The following is a 22,443-nucleotide window of genomic DNA, read 5'->3' as shown; positions in this document are numbered from 1 at the left end:
TCTGCTTTGGATGGCACTGGGGGTGCACACAGTCATAGGAGGGAATGAAGCTGTAGATGTTAACTGTAGCTAGATTGCAGAAGATACAACAAATGATCTGAAATTGATTCCATAGACAATAGGGGATATTTGGCTACTGAGATAGCAAGTCCATGAGGAGTGGGGATTACTAGTTTGGGATTTCATGGTGTTTTATTGATAGAGTCACAGAACTGAAAAAGTTAGGGATAATATCCCAGGACTCCTGTCCAAGACTCAGTGGCAATCTGAAGTCATTCAGCCTTCAGATTTAATAATGAAGAGGGTGAGGAAAATCTTTGAAGAGAGAAAGCTGTTGACTTTTCAGAAACTAATTTTCTATTGTTTTAGTATTTGCTATAAAACTATGAATTACAATTCAATTCAAAGGTGCCAAAGGTGCTCTTTAAGCCTCTCAATGGAGAAATGATATATTTTTTTTTTCATGGAGCTTCAAATTTAAATTTTGTTCTACTAGGTGGAGGATGGTCTAATGCAGTCTTGAGCATGGTTCCTAGTTGACCTCCACCAATATCATCTGCCTTCTGGGATTTGGTTGCCCCAAATAATCAATTGGAAGAGAGCAAAGAGTTGATCTGCAGGCTCATTTCAGCTCTGACAGTCAACCACATAAACTCTAGAAGACCTAGTATCATATCTCCTTTGACTTCATATTCTAGATGCTTAGTCTGGGAACTGACAAACGGTTGACTCAAAGAACAATTATTGAATACATGGAATGAATTGTGCTCTTAACTCAAGATTCTTGTGGAATCTTTAGGGGATTTTAAATGGAAAGTTAGCAAGGGGAGACCATATTTTAAACAAAAGCATAAAAGCAAGCAGCTCAGTTCTTCAGACAAGCTAGTACTTCCTCTCTGGCTGTAAAAGACATTGAGGAACTGAAAGACTCTGGAATAGAGAAGACTGATGAGGAGGGTGCCAAGGACACTGCAAGGTCAATGGGGAAATCAAATATGAAAAAGTGCAGAGGTGGGAATATATATTCTAGGAATAACATAAAATTCTGTTGAATAAAAAGAATCCAAGTTAAGTCAATGGTTCTCAAAGTAGTAGAGATTTTCTCCCAGGGGACATTTGTTAATTTCTCTGCAGACATTTTTTATCATGACAACTAGGATGGCGGGGCAGTTACTGCATCTAGTGGGTAGAGGAGGCATGGATGCTGCTAAACACCCCACGTGGCAGGACAGACTCCCACGACAAAGAGTTACCCATTCCAAATGCCAGGGGTGCTATGGTTGAGAAACCTAATATGAGGAACTTAGAAAAGTTATGGTAGGAAGTAATGCTTGGGGAGGAAGTTAAATGTGAAGTTACAGTACTCAGACCTGATCTAGAGAGGAGCGGTTAGAACATGGGCCGTACGGACCGATTCTACAGCTTACTCGCTGCTGTAACCTTGGACTATAGCCACTTAACCTTCCTGGACCTCAGTTCTCTCATCTGGAAACCTAGGTGGATAATAGTATCTACTTCAGAGGGCTGCTGTGAGGATTAAAGAGTTAATCATGCAGAATCACTTGAAACAGTGTCTGGCACATGTTATGTACCAAATCTGTTAGTTACTGACATTGGCAACGTGTAAGTAAGAGGCAGCTACAGTGGACTCAAGTTCAAGGGCAAAAGAGTCCTTTCTGACAATGTAGAAAAATGACTGAGAGCTTCATAAGCATCGTGTGACTATTGTATCCAACCATAAACCTTCTTCAATAAGTTTCTGCTTCAGGTGGTCGTGTTTGGGTCTGTCTGGCTATATGCAAGCAACTCTGTGTCTGGACTCTATTTCCCAGAGAGCCACAAGCCCTGGCCAGCATCGGCTGCCTATCCAGTCCAGGCTCCTCATGGTTTCAATGAATAAACAGAGGAAGCCAGACAGAAAAACAGAGGGAGAGATGGAAAGGCAGGAAGCCTTCCACGAAAGCTGCAGTCAGTGGTACACACTATGCACCAGGATTTCAAAAACAGAGTGGGGGCATATTTCAGGGGTTTGTTTGAGCCACTGATATTGTTCTCTTGGAGCCTTTGTTTGTAAACAGATCTTTCTGCTGACACTGGGTTTTGTAAGGGAGGACAGAGAAGGGGAGGGGGGCTGGAGAAAAAGGCAGGTTGTGTCCGTGAGTCTTAGACCATGAGTTTGTTGTTGAGAATACAAAGGCCTCACTGTATTAAATGAAAATGCTTGTTTTACAAGGCGAGTGGGAATATGATAGGTACATGTCGAAAATGCTTCGGGAACTGAAACAACTCCACGCCATGAGGGCTTCCTGCAGATCACGCGTTCAGGGGCACAGACAGATCGTGATGGCTCAGAATCACTCTACAAGGGCTTCAGGGGGTGTGGGCAAAGAAAATGCTAGAAGGTAAGTGACTGGCAGCTCCCTTTAGGAAGCCTCCTGTCCTCTCACTGAGTCCTGCCTCTGTTTCACTTCCTCTATTGGTTTCCCGTCACCAATAAAGACCTAAGGGTAAAAGTTGTTATTGATCTAAAATAACACTGTTGATAAAGAACCCTCCAGTAGTCTAGACCCATAGTCAGAGCCCTACTGGGGATACTTACAATTATATAACTATACAAGCCAAGCACTGTGATTATTTCAGAGTAGTTTTCAATTTCTGAAGTGGGGTTTTCAAATTGAACTCCAGTAGAAGCAAAGGGGACAGTGAAGCTGTCTCAGGTGATTTTTGTCAAGGACTCGTGGTGGCCCAAGAACAAGAACTGGAGTCTCCTAACTCTTGCTCTAGCCCAAGTGGAAGATTACGTGGACAACAGAGGGACAGATGAATGAGGACATGGACTGAAAGAAAGGAGGGTGAATGAGATGAAAGGAGCAGTGAATAGATGGGATGGGTAGGTGGATGAGTAGCTGGGAGGGAGAGAAGAGGAGAAAAAGGGAAGGGAGGGAGGGAAGTTTGGGAGAATGGTAGAGTAGATACATAGTTGGATTCATAGATTCGTGGGTGAAGCCCACCGTGAGTAATTATAGTCAGGACCACCTCAGGCCACATTTGAAGTGAACTTGCCTATTTTAAAACTCAAAGAAACTAAGAGACGAGAGTTTGAATAAACAAAGTTGTAGATTATATTTCTAAGGAATAAACTAACTTCTCCTCAGAGGAAAAAAAGGCCCAAATTCTATTTACTCCAACAAGGGCAGAGATGAAGGAAAGTGCAATTCCTCAGTCTGATATGACAACTCAACATCAACATTCTCATTTTCACAGATCTGCTAGAGTGTTCAGATTTTAGAGCAGGGAACAGGCTTCAGGAAATGACCTTGTATGCCCCCTGCTTTTAGGCATTTAAGTCATCATTTTGGGGCCACAGACCCCTTTAAGAAACTGATGACAACTTTGGAAGTTCCCCCCAGAAAAAAATGTACACATCCTCACATTCCACAGAAAATGTCTTGGGATTCACAAATCTCTCTTCAAACCTTCTTGGTCTCAAGTGTAAGAACCGCTGCTCTTGTCTTCTGTGGATCTAAACCACTAGTGCTATTCAGGTATTTTAGTTGGTACTGGTATTGGCAATCCCATTAACAAAAACACTGTCATAACAAAATAATGGCATCAACCATGAATTCATACCATCACTGGGACTCCACTTTAGGCTTCATGCAACTCATTTTCTGCATAGAGTGTGGAACAATCTTTGAAAATCATACATCAGATCTCAAAGTTCCTCATTTGAAACTCTCCACTAACTTCCTAGTTCATCCAGGTTAAAATCCAGGTACACTAATCCAGCCTGTCTTCAGCACCGGATATTCAAATTCCTCAGTGGCTCATCAACCCACTGAAGTTGCCCCCCAAACAGCCTCATTCAAGCCTCATCCTGACCATCAAAGCCAGTGTCCTTCAACTGCAGTCTTTCCTTCTAGCACTTACTTTTATCAGTTATCACTATTATTTATATATTAGCATATAATATTTATGTATCAGTACATACCAATACATCTATAGCTTGTGCCTTTGTTATTGCCTTTCTTTCTTCCTAAGACCGTAAAGTCCATGAGGGCAAGGACTACTAAGATTTGCTCACTGCTGTATCTCTAACAATGGCAGGGATATACTTTACATTTGTTGACTCTACAGAAACACACAGAGGTTTTTTGAAGCCTCAGTGTGGCCACTATCTCACAGTGGGATCCTGGACAAATCTCTCTCCCTCATTGGACTTCAGATGGCCCAGTTGTAACAGGATAAATTCAGTTCTATCCAACTATAGGGTTCAATGATCTGAAATCTTTTTGGTCTAGTTCAAGAGACCTGGGCCCAGATCCCAGGACAAAATGACAGGATTAGAAGGAGTGGTCAGGAAAACGAGATTCCAGTTTTTCTCTGTCCTAGTTTGGGATGGAACTTGACATATTTTTCTTGTCTCTTCTGGACATCAGAGTCTCCAACTGTTAACAGAGGAGACTGGACCAGATGATTTGTCAATTTACACTGTGTCTTCTTTTAGAATCCACCCATGCATATCTGTCCAAGCCCTGCAAAGTGTGCACTGAGCATGGACAGACATAATGCCCACAATCACCCTACTCTTACATCCTCTAGGAAGGCTGCAAAGAAAAGGTAAAGGTTGCAGGTAAGCATGGATGCATAATTATACCTAGTTCTTCAGCAGCTCCCTCCAGGAGTGGAATGAAGAAGCTGGCAGCAAACTATGGGGGAAAGGACTTAAAGCCAACAGAAAAGTACACTGGTTCATAAGAAAGAAAGGTACAGAGTAATAGGTCATCTTGAAGAGAGCAGGACAGACCAATACCACTCATAATGTGTTTGCCTTTACTGCTTGGCACTTGCTAAGGCCCATGATATTTTTCAAAGTGCCTTTTCTTCACAGCACCCATTTCTGTCACCTTATCTTCCCCCTTATTTGAAGACATCTCCAATTCATTTGGGCACTGAGCTCTGACCTACACAGCTGGTACTGCCAAGATAGGAACAAAGTAGAAATGAGGACAGAAATGGCCTCCTCCAAGTGAGCCTGGAGACAGATGGGGAGAGTTGATAATATGAAGGCAATCACAACAGAATAATAAGGGCAATGAGGGGAGAATATTGGGGCTGCTGGAGTTGACAGAGATGGTGATGAACTGAATGTCCAATCTTCTCCTAGTGTCATACTCCTAAGAGCTACTCTGGGTCAGTGTCCTCACCTGGGACACGAATCAAAAGTGTTTACTGTTCTCATGTGATTTATGAATCTCCATTACAAGTGACATGCTTGATAATGCACATGTAAGACAAGGCATGTACTGCACATATGTACACATGGCCACCCCTTCAAGCACATATGTACTTATATCACCCAGCCCTTCCAGGTGGAAGGGATCGCTTATGCCCCTGCAATCTCCAAGTGCTTTCTGGCCACCATAACTAACATAAGTATTAAGCATCACAGTGTTCCTGCCTCTGTGCGTCCCCAGGACTCTATTGCTTAGTTATAGCAGTTACCATGATGTCATGCATCTGTTTACCAGTCTGCTTCCGCCACTAGGACTGGGAGTGCCTCAAGGGATAGCACTGTACCTTCTTTTCAACCTCCATCTTCCCAGTGCAATGTATAATACATAAGGACATAAAGATTGCTCAGTGATTATCTATAGGAAGGAAGGGGGGAAGGGGTTCAGGGAAGGGGGAGGGAGGGAGGGAGGGGAGGAGGGAAGGGGGGAGAAAGAGGGGGTGAGGGAGGGAGACTTAATTCTCTCCAACTGTCATTTCCTACGGAAGCTCACAGAATGTCTAGGACACAGGTTTAGCACATGAGAATTGTTTAAGAAAAGTTATTCAATGGCTGCACAATGTTTTCTAACACATTCATTAATGTGAACCCACAGATATAACTTTCACCCCTTATTGTAAAGGATGAGTCAATGGAAAGAGCACCGATTTGGGACTGAAAAGATGTGAATTCTAGTTTCAACTGTTCTGCCAATGTGCTGCTTAGCCTAATTCAACTCAACTTGGTTTAATACGTTGACTTAACTTCTATGGTTTGGTTTCCCATTGATAAACTGAGCAGATCTGATAAAGCAGACTCCCAGTTCTTCCAGAGTGGAATTTGGGAAAAGGATGAACAAGATCTATAGCAGCTGTTTTCAGCAGATCAGCTCTGATTAGCCCAGTGGGACTGATCTATAAAGGAGTCACTCTGAGAGCTTAATACAGGCACTGCAGAGCCGTGACTGTCTCCAGTGAGAGCACATCACAAGTCGGCCTCTTCCATCCAGATGCATTCTTCTGCTCAGAACCCCCGAGTTCATGCAGCATGAGTACCCACTTATGTTTCAGATGTGGCTTAGGACACATCAGGGCCCTCTTCAGAGGGTGACAATGTGTCTCTCTTGAGCATGAGGGACACACACTGGGATCCGATTCCCCTAAGAGAATCCAGAATCAGAAACAGCAGAGAGCACCTTGGAAATAATTGCATGTCTCTCAGTGACTACTTAAAGGTTGGGAATGCTGGTGGATGTAAATGATATTTATGTTCAAAAGTCATCTGCAAATAAAATATACTTTGCATACACAAAGATTTTTAGCCAATCTCTTTTAAAGTTCATTTGAAATTATCCTCCATCTCTCTCTTCTTTCTTACCTCTGTCCCTCCCTCCCCCTCTTACCTTTTCATTCTAGAAAAATCTCCCAATGCTCCTATTGGCAAAGATTGGAGGCACCATCATTCATCCACCCACCCATCCGTTCATTTATTCATTCATATATACATTCTCTCATGGAACATTTACTGGACAACTACTGTGTTCCAAGCAATGAGCTAAACCCTGTGGATAGAGATATAATTAAACTGGCCTGCATTTGAACCCCAGTTCTACTACCCTTTAGCTGTGGAGCCTTCAGCAAAGTCATGTAACTTTATAAACCTAATTCAGTGGGTTCAAACTATAGCACTGAGCACAATGCCAGCACATAGTAAGTGCTCATTATAAGCTAGCTGCTTTTATTACTGTTATTACTGCTGAGAATGCGTACTCTCCCCCAAGGATATATAAACAGTGAAGAGAGAATTCCAGATCCTGAGGTCACCACAAGGTCTCATAAGATCAAGGGAAGCAGACAGAAAGGCCCCCCTATCAGCAAGGAGGGAAATGGATGAAAACCCAGGCAACAGATATGACTGCCAGGACATTCGAGGCCCAAAAAGAACCTGATAAGGGGGAGAGGGGGAAATCTGAGAGGAGAGCAAAGCTTGGGATTATGTGCTGCAGTGCACACACAAAACAAATGCTTTGCAAACAGGCCAGGGGCTGTGAGGGGAGGACCAAGGCTAAAATGTGGCTTGGATTAGAAAGGCCGAAATGTGAGTTGAGGAGGCATTTAAATACAATGCCCCTCCCCCTCTGCTTTGGAAAGCCAGGTTTCTTTTACTTCTGACTTCTTTGCTCAAGGGGAAAAGGAATTAAGCACTGTACAATGTTTTTGAGTGTGACGCTCGGGCTAGGTCATGTGCTTCCGTTACGTAATGTGACATGCCTGAGGTTCTTGAGTTCTTTCTCCCAGAATCATTAGATATTTAGCTGGCTCTCTTATCCAGTCATGCAGTTAGTAAACAAAAATACATATAGCTCCTTTATAAACCAGGCACTGTGCTAGGTACTGGAGAAGTTGTATAGTCCTAACTATGTACACAGTTAAAGGTGATAAAGAAGTCTAGGTGTTCTGATACATGTGTGCAGAGGGCACAGCAGAAACAGATGGATTAAGTGAGTTGGGAAAGACTTGGGGAGAGTTTCCAAAAGAGGGGAACTTTAAATAGTGTCCTAAAGAGGCTTCAGCATTCTTCACATGGTGCCTAGGGATACACGAAGTGCACAAGGAATGACATGACAAAGTCTAATGTGTCTGGGGGAACTGCAAAAAAAATTCCAGGGTTACTGAAGGCTTTTTAGTCAAAGGCAATAGAGTCAGATGCATTTTTTGGAAGATCTGACTGTGGGATGTTAGAAGGTAGGTGAAAAGGGGCTATAGGGCTTTAGGCTCAGAGAAATGGATCTTACAAAACTAGAGAAATAGTCAAAGCAAGAAAGGCAAATGGCCCAAGAAGAAAGGTTGGCTATGAAAATGTAAGGAGGTTAGATAGACAGGTATTGATGACTGATTGAATATGGAAGGTGATGTATCTAGAGTAGGCAATAGTAGGTGAAGACATTGGAAATTTGGAGGAATGAGAGTTTGGATTTGGACATGCTGAGTTTGAAGTGCATGTTGATATTTCCAGTGGGTAGCTGAATCTGTGAGTTGGGAGTCCAGTGGAATCTGGAGATAAATGATGCTCATCAACAGGGAGATGGTAATTACTCAAGGGGAAGGGTGAAAAGCCTGGAGACAAGTAGAGCTAGCAGTGGCCTAAGACAGAAAACAGTGGATGTCACCAAGTTTCGTCACTGATTTCACTTTCCTAAACAAGCCTCAGTTTCTCATGCATGGAATGAATAGCTCAAATGAGTCCTTCTGACTCTCATAGATCGTGCTTCTTTGCATTTACATGAATGTAACTTACCAAAACAGAGTTCAGTATATCTTCACTTCTTATGTCCTCTGCTGGTATACTCTGCATCTCTTAGAATAAGGCAGTCTTGCTTGTGATTGGCCTATTATATTTCTCTATTCTCTCATCAGCCTTTGCAGCTGAAAGACCTCCAAGCTCATAGGGGAAAATAACTCCTTTAATGCAAATACATTTGGTCACCTTCTGCCCAGCCACATTTCTTGCTGAGAGAACAAGAGGAATTGAGGAAAATGGCAATGGGGCAGATACAGGAATGCATTCTTGACTAAACAGGACACAGGTATAAGTCAGACTGCTAACTTGAAGGGAAAAGTCTAGATCAGTGTTCTGTACTTTATCACATATTCCCACTATCTGCATACTTAGATCCCAAGCTCTGACCTACCTTATCCTAGACTTTCTGTCTCCGTTTCCTTCACATGAACTGGAATCTGGAATCTTTTCAGGGTCTCTAAGATTGAAACAGGATCATCTTTCCTACTGTCCAGGGTTTATGGACCTTGGGTTGTATCATAAAATATTAGGAAACGAAATTGCTTTCTCTCCTTTGAAGAAAAATCTAAGTGGCCAGACTAAATGTGTTAGGGATGAGGAGTAGGGAGAGAGTGCAAGGGAGGAGGGCAAGAGCGAGCAATAAGTACTTTATCTATGACAGAAATAGGGATTCCGGGAAGGAAAACAGGCTAAGAGATGGCCGTAGACTTGAGAGTTTTAGATTTTTATTCATGATATGATTTGATTAGAAATGAAAAGACTGAAAGGTCAGGAGCTTGCTCTGATGTCTAGGAACTTGCCTGGAATGACTTTTGTATAGCAAAAAAATTACGAAATTTGAATATGCTAATCATTAGTCGTGTAAATAGTCATTAAGAAAGTCATTCAGTATTTTGGATATTTATGTCCACTATTATTAATAATATTATTAATGAGATGACTTCCAGCTATTGGGAAGTACCAGTATTCCCTAAATAATGTCTTCAGTCAGTCTTTGACTGTGTGCCGTTAGTACATTGCTTTCTTAATACAACCTTTTGGGGGAGGCATTAATGTCTATATGTCAATGCAAGAGTAACATTCTGAGTGGTTATCAGTCAACAATCCTTTAGCAAAAAGGAATGGCATGTCCTTTTTCAAGGAGTGTTGCTGGCAGACAGGAAGCAGAGTGTGTGGGCACTTGGCCCCTGAGGTGGACAGGCCCAGGCACCACCTAGTGGAGGAAAGTGTACCTAAAAGGGAAGAACACTGGAATTACTGCCAACTTTACAATTCTGTCTTAGAACAACCTTGATTAAGATTATACAACCCTAGGAGATATCTGCTAGAAGGGTCTCTAGGGCAAAGATAAATAAACTCCTCCTTACCCCGTTGTTCGGATGAGGAAAATTGGCCCCACGAGGGAAAGTGACTTGCCTAGAGTCACTGACTAAGCTGGTCTAGAACTAATGTCTCCCAGCTCCCAGCCCATGGCTCGTCCTCTCCCAGCATGCCCTGGTTTTCTCCAGAGCCTGGGGTCTGCCCTGAGGTCTCTCCTCCATGCCACTTCCCACTACTGTCTCCCCATGACCTTCAAATCTTACTCCTCCTGTACTCCCATCCCACATTCCATTCCCTAGACACCTTTCTTTATTTTTCTTCATAAACATTCACCAGATGTGGCATGATATATTCCCTTATTCATTTATACTCCGCCTCCACCCTCCTTCCCCAGAATACAAATTCTCTGAGGGCAGATATACTTTCCTCTTCACTGTATCGCACTCAGGCTCTAAAACTAGACCTAGCCCACAGCGAGAACGCAATAAATCCTTGCCAAATGCCTACCCAGGGGAAGGATGCATTTTACTTTGCTCCTTTCTTTTAGTTCACATGTCTTAGATTCTCTACAAGGATCATACAAACTTTTTGTAACATGAAACAATGATGTGTATCTTCTGCTTTGTCTCTCATTTTTATTTTTGTCTTGTGTTAAGGTGAGACCAATCAACCTTTCCTTAGTTATAAGGGAGGGAAAGACAATTCCCAGCTCTGGCAAGGAGATAAGCACACCTAAGTCACAGAGTGAGAGAACTGGAAGTAATGTGTGGCAAGGACGGGACACACATCATAGCAATATGAGTTAACGTTTACTGGATGCTTACCCATGGTCTAGATTCCATTACTAAGCGTTTTCCACATGGAGGCCCAGTTAATCTTCAAAACAACCCAATGAAGTAGGAGCCAGTATTATCCGCATTTTGCAGAAGAGAAAAGTGAAGCCAGGAGATATTAAGTAACTTGTCCAAGGTCGTGCAACCAGCAGGTGGGAGAGTCGGGTAATCAAACTTAGCCAGTCTGACTCCCAAGTCCTGTGATTAACCACTACAAAATACTTCCGCATCAACACGCCCCTTAATCCCTATTTTCTGATGGTGTCAACTCTTCCTGAGATCAGGCAATGGAAGGTAATTCCCTCAGAGTTCTAGGAGGTTCCCCAGACAGCTGAAGATAAACAGAAATAAGGATCCTGGAAAATGGGACTTATGGGTATGTGTAGATGGGGATGAATGTGTCTATATTGTCACAATAGGTTTGGGACTGTCACAATGACTAGCAGATCCCAGGGGTAGACTCAAGGAGGTTTAATGTTTCACAGTGTGTGGGGTATTCCATATAGCAAAGTTCCCACTCAAAAGCTTCTGACTTCCCAGCCAGATTCCTCTTGCCCTTCCTAAGGCTCCGCTACTTCTTTCCTTCTCCTCAAGCTCTCCCAGGATGGTCCATCACCTGAGTTTACAGGTGAACAGATAGAAAGGCAGAAGAAGCTCTGAGAGTCTGAATTCTGGACTGGGCTCTGACTGCACAACCTTGGAAAAGACCCTAACCTTCTCCAAGTTGTGGCCTCTGTATTTGGAAACCTATCAACTCATAAAATGTGCAGGGACCTAAGATTTCAACACTTCCTGTGGCTCTCAAACCCATAACTTTAGGTCTTTTTATCAGGGAAATCTTCAATCACACACAGAGGAACTGCCAAAAAGGTAGGGAAGCCCTATGTCTCTGTCACCTGGTTTCAATAATTATCAGCTTGTCGATCTTCTTTCACCTACCACCCTAACACCCCCAGTACCCAATTTTAAACAAACAAAAGAGATATAATGTCTTTGTATCCATAAATTCTTCAGTATGACTGTCACAGTCTAAGAGCCTTAAAAACACACAATAAAAATATCATATCTACAAAATTAATAATTCCCTGAGGTCAGTCCATGTTCACTCAAACTCTGTAATTGAAAAACCTGTATAATCCTTCAAAAGGAATTTTTTACAATTTAAGCAGAATAAGGTGAAGGGAAGGTGGGGAGAGCCAGAAATCACCCCTTCAGCATCCCCCCAGGGGATCTCTAAGATGGTGGGACAGAGTTTGAGAGCCCTTGCTCTTCCTCACCTTCCTTTTACACCCTGAGGACACTAAAGCTCAGGGACGTGCAGTTAGGTGGCCAAGGTCACACAGCAAGTGGAAGGATCTGATGCTGGTAAAATTCTGACATCTTGGGCCTCCAGTGAGTCACAGATATTGAAAGTTTACTAATTTGATCACTACTTATCATGCGCAGTATGAATATTTGTAATTAAGGCACTCTTCCAGGAACGACCTTGATTGCACAAATGCCTCCCACCTCTCACTCTGGCTCCTCCTACTGCTGACATGTGGATGGACGGGGTTCAGATCATGGTCAAGAGTTCCTGTTGTCTTACCTGGTTCCTGAGACAACCCAGACAGACAGGGATGCTGAATGCACCACACCTGAAATGCTCTCACCTGAGGCCACTCTGGTGGAGTCAGAGACCCAGGTCACAAGGCCAGTACTTGAACTCAGAGCTCCTGAGTCCCAGTTTTAGGTCTTTAAAGGAGCCCAGGGGCCAAGAACCTTCAAGTCCATTCTCAGTTGAGCATTTCCAGTGAATGCATCAAGGCATAAAGAGGAACTCAGGACAGCAAGAAGATAACACTGAAAGAAAGAATTCATGTCCAATGAAGCGGTGACCAGTAAGGGGAGGAAAAGGAGCTTGCTGGATTCCCTAGTCCTAGGCCAACAGCAGTCAGGCCAACGGCAGACAGGGTGCACGGTGGCTGGGGGAGGTGTCTGGGGTCACTGGAGGGCTTTCTTTCTCATCTGAGACACAGTAGACAGTGCTGATTTCAGAGTGACCTCTAGGATCACACCCCTTGCTACGGGACCAGCCCAGAGCAAAGGGGGGAATATCTCAGAGCTGAGCCTCCCTTCTTTATACCCCCTATTCCTGGAGATTCGTTTAAAATTAGTGGCATAGTATCAGTGTGTTACCTCCTTACAGAAGTATTTTCACTTTAAGGCAGCACCACAAAGAGAGGGTAAGGTTTAATACATGGGACCCTGGGGCCCGAGAGGTTTGGGGTCACAAGGGGAACTGAGAATGGAAAAAAGGCCCTTCTTGTGTTTGGCAGCTCAGCATTGGAACAGCTGAATTTCTCTAAAAGCTCAGCCACTAACGAGTCTGGGAAGCAGAGGGTGCCAGTTCCCCCTTGAGCCTCAGTTTCCCACATGGAGAGCTGAGAGACAACGACCTGGATCAGTGATTCTCCCCCCTGGTGGTGACCTTTTCACATTACCACAGAAGGCTTTGAAAAGTCCCCAGTGCCCAGCCAACCCCAAAACCATCACATCAGAATCACCAAGATGTGGTGTGGGCATTGAGATGTTATAAAGGCAGGTGATTCCACATGCTGCCAGGGATAGGCACTCCTGGACCAAATGATCTCCAGGTGCCTCTGAGAGAGGGCAACCCCTGAGTGATGCTGGTCTTCAGTTTCCCTAAGGACCTGAAAATGAGTTTCTTGATCCAGTCCATGCAGGGATGACCCTGCATACCCCACACTCTTGAACTCTACATGTCTGATCCTCAAGTTTGCTTTCCTCTGCACTAAGGGGCTAGGGCAATGAGGTCGTTGTCACTCCTATCTGTCCACATGAATGGCTGCTCAGTGAAAGAGGAAGCTGAAGGGCATCTGGACCTCACAGTGACACTGTCAGCCTTCGGTTGCTGAGGAATTCCTGAGGCTTATGCTCCCCCTGATGCAAAATGATTTTGCTATCAACTGATCCCAGTATTTCATCAGGCTCTTAGCACCAAGCAGTCATTCCAGGGCAAGGAAAGGGATTTGAGGGATTCTATAACTGTCTGAGATGTGCTGTCTATTCTAGATAGACTACCCCAGGAACTCAAGGAGAAGCCCCAACAGTGTCCAGATGGACCCCCCTTCTCTGAAGGCCAATCTCCCAAGCTGGAAAAGGGCAGGTGCTTACTCACTAGATCCAGCTCTTCCACTGACGAAGTTCCTGTCATGAGCTGACACGGCACCACCTACTAACTGCCTGTCTATTCCAGTGAAATATCCTGCTATCAATACACCCATTTTACAGATGAGGAAACCAAGGAATATAAACTGCCTTGATTCAAATCACACTGCAGGTAACTGGCAACAGAAATCCCAAGTCTGGTCTGCCTGATAATTTGGCATGGAAAGACAGGTCTGCTGGTTCAAATCCAGAATGTTCTTTCACCTGTAGGTATATGGTCAGTCACAGCAATGCAGCATTTGGGCTCTGCCCACCTGATGTGCTGTGGGGCTTTGGGCTAAGTCACTTCGACTCTCTGAGACTTATTTCCTTGACGTAAAAAGGAGCTGACGATACCCACCTCCCTGCATGAGCTGAGGAAGAATTATGCAAGCACACAGGTCCTGGCACCTTGGAAGATTCAGTTTCCTTCCTGCCTGTAAGTGTCCTTACTTAGAAAGCCAAGACTGTACAACAGTCTTGTTGTACATGTACAACAAGAAAATCATGTACAACAATTTGAGGGAAGTTTCCTGAGTTCTTGCTGTTCACCAAGACCTGTTCTAAGTACTTTTCACATATGAGCTCACACAATGAGATAGGTCCTCAAACTAGCCTCACCTTGTCAGAGAGGAGGCTGAAGCCCAGAGCAGTCAACTAGCTTGCCAAGGTCACACAGCCAATTAGGGACAGGGAACCTGGCGACTAAAACTGGCTTCTGATCACTCTAGACCCCAGGTGTAACTGTAAATTTTGGGGGAAGAACATGATAATATATGGATGCCTTGAAATCTAGACTTCCATTTTACCAAACTCATGAAGTTGGGCAAATGGAAACACTCATTTTGGGGGACTGGATGGGAAATGGGCAGTGAGGGGTACAGAAGGGAGGGATGAAAAGAGACTCTTTGGATTGGCCCGCAAACTCAACAGTCCAACATATAGAACAAAAGAAATGAACCTGGCAAGCAGAGGTGCTGGGTGGGACTCAAGTAAAACTTCTCTGAGCAGGGCTTCTGGATAGCTAAGGGGTGAGGCTGGGGGCGCAGGCACACTTGGGGGGTCCACATTTCACTTATCTAACAGGTCAGGAGAAACTTTAACAAGATCAACTGCTGCTTTTCTTTTTCTTCTTTTTAATTTAAAACTAAAGGGACATGGTGGGGGGCGGGGTCATTTGGGAAAGAGAGGCAGGATTCTGGATCCTCCTGGTGTGATACAAAAGTAAAGGGATGTGTCAGAAAGCACCTCCCCCCCCCCACCTCTGGACTTGAAAGGAAGCCCAGATTGCTGGGCAGGAAAGCTGAGGCTGTGCTGGCTGGTGGGCCGGGTGAGAGGTGATGGTGCTCATTAGACACCTTCTCTCAGCAGTGTCCGAGCCAAGCCTGAAGAGGGGACACCCAGGAATAAACCCTAGTTCCTGCCATTGAGGGGCCGTGTCATCCAGCACCCACCCCTCCCCTTTCTGTGCCTCTGTGTCCCAATTCAGCCAGAGAAAACTGACCCTGGTAAGCTCTGAGGACCCCTTTGACAATAGCCTTGAAGGACTCTTCCATCCTAAGACCACCCATCCCTGACGGGACGTGGAGGATCCTGCACACCAGTACTTTTCAACTTTGACTTTGTTTTTTGCCTGCATAAGCCTGTCCTGTGTGTACGTGTGTGTGCGTGTGTGTGTGCGCGTGTGTGCAGATCCACCTCCCTTCCCTTTCAGAAAAATAAAAGGCAAGTTTTCTGAGCTTCAGAAGCAAACTGCTCCTCCTCGCCTTCCCTCTGCCTCTTCCAGCGCCTGTCTGAACCGGTGTCAGTGAAGTTTGAACCGGGGCAGAAATAGCATCCCGGGTGGATCTGGGAGCACAGCCCGCCTACCAGGAGCAGCAAGGCCTGCCTCTGCCAGACGACAGACCCGGTTAACAGCACCGTAAAATTAGACCTTGACGAAACCCAATTGAATCCTGCAGCAAAGAGTGATGTAAGGCGGCCTGGCCTGACAGCCTGAAATAGCAGCGCGGTCCCTGCTGAGCGGTGCCTGCTGTCTCCAGATAGGTGACCAGGGATTCCTGCGAAAGTGGCTACGCCCAGGCAGAGGAAGCCAGCAGAGGTCAGGCAGCGAATGGGCACCCGAGGTCGCAGCGGGAAAGACGTGGCCTGGCACCGGCATGCCCGCTGCCCACCTTGGCCCTGCTGCTCCCAGCCCCGACTTACACGAAGGAAGGAGCTGAAAAAGTGCTTCGGCAAAGAACCTCTGTTTGTTTGCTTTTTAATTCAAGGAGAAGCAGGTTCTTTTTAGTCCAACAGCCTGTACGGAGTGGAGGATACGAGAGAGTGAGTCTTTTCTGGCTGAGGGCCAGGTGTTTACACACCGCCAAATTTGGCTCAGACTCAACTAGGGGAGGGAAAAAAATCCACCCGAAACCTCCGGAGAAAAGCTCCTGGCTTTCTGGGGCTACACGACAGCAGTGCTTTTTGCTTTTTGCTTTTTGCTTTCTTTCTTTCGTCTTCTTCTTCTTCTTCTTCTTTTTTTTTTTTTTTTTGTTTTAAGTGGAATGTTATTTCCACACATAAAATGGACCAGGCATTTTATACAAGCAATAATAACCTTACGTCCCCCGTCCAATTAAAGTATTTTACTGCACGATCTTTGTGTGTGAGTGAATGAGAGTGCTCAGCAGAAGGCGTGTGAAGAGAGGCTCCTTGTCTGAATTACAGATATTTATAAAGCGGGCTCCCGAGGAACCCGAGGTGTTCTATATATACAGATTTCTTTTTTTAAATGTATCTGCTACCTTTTCATTGACAATACCTATATAACCCTGGGCTCTCCTCTCTGGAGGGGAAGGCTTCCAAATCACCGCATGACAGGTAAACACCAGGAATAATCAGAGCTATTCATTTTTTTATCATCGGGACCCAGCAGGCTCTGAGCTGGTCATATGTTCCGAAAGAGAAGTAAACATAACACAGCCCTGAATATCACCATCATCATCACTATTATGAATAGCCTCTCTCCTCTCCTCTATACTGTACACCCCCTCCCTGGCCCCCGTGACTAGGGCTTGGGGGCTCAAAGCCAAGGAGCTCAGTTTCCCTCTCCTTCCTGGGGAAAAAAAAAAAGAGAAAAAAATAGCATATGATGACGTCAGAGGTGGGGGAAAGTCACTTTCTTGCTCTGGGCAGCGGCAGCGGGAGAGAGGGAGCTTTGAAGGCATATTCTTGTAGACCAGCGGAGTTTGGTTCCCCCGAAATGGACTTCATGTAAATAGGGTAGAGTCAGCACAGTGTTTGCGAAAGTCCACGCCAAGAGAGAAAGAAGCAGGACTGGCGGAAGAGCTCAGAGCTTTCCCTTCTAAGAAAGTGTGTGTGTAAGGGGGTGGGATCGCAAAACGCCTCCACACGTTCCCTGGCTGCTTTGAAGGGGGAACCCCTTCTCACTTTAAGACGTCCTAGGAGATGGCAAGACTGTTTGCACAGGAAGGGAATCTCCCGGCCAGAAGAGGCAAAACTTTTCCTTCTCTCCTCCAGCTCTGTCCCCCATCCGCCCCCCAATTTTATTAAAGGCATTGCCGCAGATTCATTTAGAGAGGGAAAAATGGATGTTGGAGCATTTCTAAGGTTTGCAGCCCTCGCAAAGTGTCCGGTTTCACTACGGGCTTTGCTGTGGAACAGCGAAGGGGAGAGGGAGGGAGGGTGAGGAGGGAGAACTCAAATTCATTACGGGCTCATAAAAGTCCCAATTGAGAAAAGCGCCCCGTTCTCAGCCGCGCAGGGGCAAGACTGGCGGGGTGTGCAAGGGAACGCTCTCGCCCCTGCCCTGTGTGACTTGCAACGTGGGCTTTAAAAGCAAAGACTTGGGATGGTCGGGGGCGCGGAGGGATTGAAGGGGGTGAATCCCAGAGGCAGGCGCCAAGCAGAGAGCAACTTTGGGGCACTCGGAGGACTTCTAAGTCTTGGCGATCACAACAACCTGTCTTTGCAGCCTTTCAGGGTAAAGGGGCCAACGGAAGGGGGTTCACCTCCATTAAAGTCAAAGAAATCAACAGCCCCCCTCCCCTGGCTCTTTTCACATGCCTCTCAATTGGGTCACCCTCGCCTCCATCCCAAACGGCGGCGGACGTCTCACCATCCCAGCACCGTTTGCGTGCACGAGGTTTCCCCAGGGACCGGCTCTCAGCGCCTGCAAGTCCCGGGAGGCCAGGCGCTCTCCCTGCGCTCCCGCCTGGAGGGCTAAGCGGCGACCCCTTCCCAGCGCGCCCATTCCGCAGATGGGGCAAAGCGAGGCTGAGAGATCCCCTGGGTGCCGGAGCGCTTCCCGCGCCAACACACCCGCAAGCCCCCGACCCGCCCGCACCCGCAAGCCCCTGGGGCCGCGGGGACCGCGCGCCACCCGCCGCGGCGCCCTCGCCTACCTGTGATCACCGCTGGAGACCTCTGGCCCCCCTCAGCTCGCAGCCACACTTGCAGCGTGAACGCGTCCCGGGGCAGCTCCAGGTCGGCCCGGAGGCGCAGCTGCTCGCCTCGCCCGCTGAAATAGAGCGCCCGGCTCGGCGGGCTCGGCTCCTCCGCGGCGCCCCTCGCCTCCCGCTGCTGCCGCCGCCGGGGGACGCGCACGGCTTCCCAGGCACCGCCCGGCGGCGGCGGCGGCGAGGCGCGGCGGCCGCGGGCCGCCCGGGTGGCGCAGGTGGCCGGGCCGGCGGCGGGGCGCGGGGGGCGGCCGGCCCGCGGGTCTCTCCGGGCCCGGCGGGGGCGCTCGGCCAGCCCGCAGCCCAGCGCGGCGCTCAGCAGCCCCAGGCGCAGCACCCAACTCCAGAGCCGCATGTCCGACGGTCCCCCCCGCCCCCCCTTCGCCCCTGCACCGCCGCCCGGAGCTGCCAGCTTTGGGAGCCTCAGCGCCTCGACTTTCTTCGCTTCTTCACCCTTCTTGGGCGAGCCCCCCCCTTCCACTTGCTTTTTTCTTTTCCTTCTCGCTTTCCTCCTCAAGGTGTGCTCCACTCCCCCCACCTTTGAAAAATACAGCCCAATTCCTCCTGCTTGGCAATTAATTTCTCTCCCCGCTCCTTTATCTGCCTTATTTCCCCCCCCCTAACAGCTGGTTGCCTTCCTCCTTGTTTTATTTCATTTTATTTTATATGAATTCTCGTTCTTAAAAAAAAAAAAAAGCTCCTCTAAGACACCGATCCGCTGAATTCCCTCCCCCCCCAAAGATGCTCTAATTTATTTATTTTTTGCGTCCTTTATAACACAAGCCACAGCCCCCTTTCCCCCCCCCAAAGTCCCCCCTCCCCTCCCTCCTTCTTCACAAAATGAAAGGAAAGAGGGGGAAAAATCCCTCAGAAGATGAGTAAACAAGCGTATGCTAATCTGCTCCCGAGCGCTCCACCTTCCCAATTGAATGAGTCCCTGTTAAAACTGCGGGGATCATGACTAATCAATCAGTTTGGAGAGGCCGAGCTACCCAGCCTGCCTCCACTTTGCCGTTTGCCTCCTTTTCCTTCGCTCCGCTCCTCCACCCCTCCTTTTCCCTTTTTTTTTTTTTTTTCGGAAGACAATCTTAAAGTAACAATTTAATGAAATTCTGTACACACCCCCTTACGGTCCTCCCAGCTCCCCTCATGCCTGCTCAAAACACACATTCCTGTTTTTGTTTTGTTTGCCTATTTTCTCCTCCACCCCCTCTCCCCTTATATTAATAATAATAATAATATTACTAATGATAATATTGTTATTTTCCCCCTGGCCAGAGAAAAATCTCTCTCAGGAGAGATTTGCACTTCGCTGGTAAACCTCATCCTTCTGCATAGTACATAAAGAGTCTTGAAACTTGAGTCTCAGATTTTTTGAACGCTGTCTGTAGAGCCCTCCCTCACCTCTTGCCTCCCCGCTCCCCTGCTCTCCCTCTCCCCTCTCTCAAACCCCCTTCTCCCCTTTTCTTCTTCCTTCCCTGTCTTTTAATCCCTTTCTTCTTTTCCCCTTGGAATTTCCTTCAAGTTGTGCACTGATGAAGGTTGCCCTCTTCCATGAGCCCGGGGTTCTACCCTCTTTAGTCCAAATATTGTTTTCTCCAGGAATCTCAGAAGAAACCAGAGAAAAGGCAGCTTCCAAGGCTTTTGCCTGTCAAAGCTGTAGACTCAGCACAACTACGTTTCTTTATACTCCTGAATATTCTTAAAAAATATTCTGCTGGTTGTGGTTGTGAGAAATTGTTTTAGTTTCATATAAAAAAAAGGAAAAAAAAAGGATAAAAAATGCCATCTTTTTTTCTAAGAAATGCAGGTCCTCTGACATTGTTCAAATCACAGGTAAGGATATGACCATTAGCTGCTTTGTAGATATGTTTTCAACTGGGACATATATGCAATATATTTTTGTTCTTTTCTTTCCCACTTTATAGAACTCAAAAGCTCCCCCTTATGGCAAAACTGTTCTTTTTTTTCCCCCTCCAAGTATTTAATAAGTCAAAATGAGTTAGCAGTGGTGGATTACAAATTATTAGTTCCCAGTCTGTTCAAATAATGCAGTGATAAGAATATGCTACTTGAGGCTTGCATGCGGATGGTATGTTGCAAGTCTGGGGTGAAATTAACTGACTTTCCTCCTCGTAAACCCTGTCCTCAGGGCTGCTCCAGACCCTTCCAGGCGCTGGGATCATTCCTGCACGCTTCGGGCAGAGTGAACACCAGTAGAGAATATTTGTTGGTGAAAGTATGCAGATTTGTAGAATGAGCAAATGACTCAGACATCCCCTCTATAAAAGCCGGAATGTGGTATGCAGGGATTATGGCGCCATTCTGAAAACAGGAGATCTAGATTCAGAGCTGCTTGGTTTGGGAAGAACTTGCTGTATAGTCTTAGGCCAAGAATGTTTGAACTCAGTTTCTCCAGTTGTAAAATAAAAGTGGTATTCTATCCTAAATGTGTTTCCAGAGACTGGCTGAAAGAAGAGGATCTTCGATGCACAATGCCTTGGATAAGGCATTTGCCCGAGCAAAGCTTTAACTTTTTGCGACTCCAAGTCATCTATAAAAGTCATGAAGTTGGCATTCATAACAACAACAACAATAGAAACCTGTGTTGAACTACACAAATTATATCTGACAAAATCCCCTTTTCCCTAATGGAGTGCGGAATGTGACTACTCTTTCACTTCAAAGTGGCACTTCAGCATTTGGAAACTGTATTTCTTGCAGAGATTTCTCAGTCACTGCATATACGAGTTTTAAATTCTCCTAGAACTGGTCTTCCCCTGTGGCGCAGTGGGTTGAGCGCAGCGCTGTGAGGCTGTCTACAGCCTCTGCAGCGTGGGTTCAATTCCTGGCCGACCAGGGAGATACCCACATAGCATGGCAGACCTCTCCTGTCTTGCCCGCTGTTCCCCTCAGCAGTGTTTTTAGTTGGTCTGCCTGTTCTGCTCCCCACTCTGTCTCTGGTGAATTCTCTCACCCTCCCGTGCCTCTGGCCTGTACCCGGTTCTTGTATAAGTAAATAAATCTTTAAAAAAAAATAAATTCTCCTAGATTTTTGGAACTTTGTAAACTCTCCCATGAAATGTCAGAACACGAGGGTTTAGTGCTAAGTCCCCACTTAATCCAACACTTGAAGCTATACCCTAAGTGACTTACTCATTTCACTGGCCCTCTACTTCCTTGCATTTAAAATGGGATATGTATTTTATAAATCAATTTTGAGGACAAAATACACATTGGGGTATAATACTTTGGAAACTATAAACATGCTTTATAATTAACATTTATCCTATTTTTGTTATGGAGGACAAAATACTTCTTAACTTCTTAAAGACAAAACACTAGGAGGCTGAGTTGTATTTCTCTCCTGTCGCAGGTAGGAAGACAGAGACGGAGACTCATGTCTCAGCTTCTTGAGCTCCTTGACCTCAGTTCCTAAATGAATTGGGAGCGATTGGCAAAGCCTTCCACTGGTCTTTTCCTTGAACATGTATTTATTACTCTATTCCACCTGTCTTGAAAGCTAGTCATGCTTTACTTTTACATATGTGTGATCTGTTTGCTTTTAATTGAGTAAATAAAACTGAATGAGTTATAACCCTTGGTTCTTGAACCACCTTAATCATTGGTCTATGTGCAATGGTCTTATTTATATGTCTTAAATAATACCTCATGTGCTGTATCCCTATTTTACTCCATCTCTTGATCTTTTGTGATCCGTCCCCTCTCCTTTCACCATTTGTGATAAAAGAGCAAGCGTCTGAGAACTAGGAGAACTGGATTCTAATTCTCATGTGGGTGAGATCTTTGACTTCAGTTGGCTTTCAGGGAAAATGAGTAGCAGTTGAAGATTTCTTAAATTATTTCCAAATTTGAAGGGAAGTGGAGCCCCACTCCAAGAGTTTAGCAATTATCGCATCCAATCATTCCATATTTGCTCAGTTCCCTCGCATCTCCATGGAGTCTGTTTCTACACTCCTAGGATATACTCCCTCAAAATTTATTTCATTTGGTAATAACCAAAAGTAAGGTGTTTTGCCAGGGAAGG

General features: G+C 45.8%; 1 protein-coding gene across 1 annotated transcript in view; it reads right to left on the bottom strand.

The window, feature by feature from the left end:
• The window catches only part of PAPPA (pappalysin 1), a gene marked incomplete at both ends in the record, with an annotated part of 230,926 nt that extends 212,176 nt beyond the window's left edge, over window positions 1–18,750 (bottom strand). Inside the window, one exon of the mRNA XM_084237287.1 lies at window positions 18,342–18,750. Coding sequence (XP_084093413.1) covers window positions 18,342–18,750 — 409 coding nt within the window. The remainder of the gene's footprint in view (window positions 1–18,341) is intronic.
• Window positions 18,751–22,443: the final 3,693 nt, after the last annotated feature.

Source organism: Talpa europaea (genome assembly GCF_964194135.1).
Source record: "Talpa europaea genome assembly, chromosome: 7".
NCBI lineage: Eukaryota > Metazoa > Chordata > Mammalia > Eulipotyphla > Talpidae > Talpa > Talpa europaea.
This window is presented reverse-complemented; position numbering and strand designations above follow the sequence as displayed.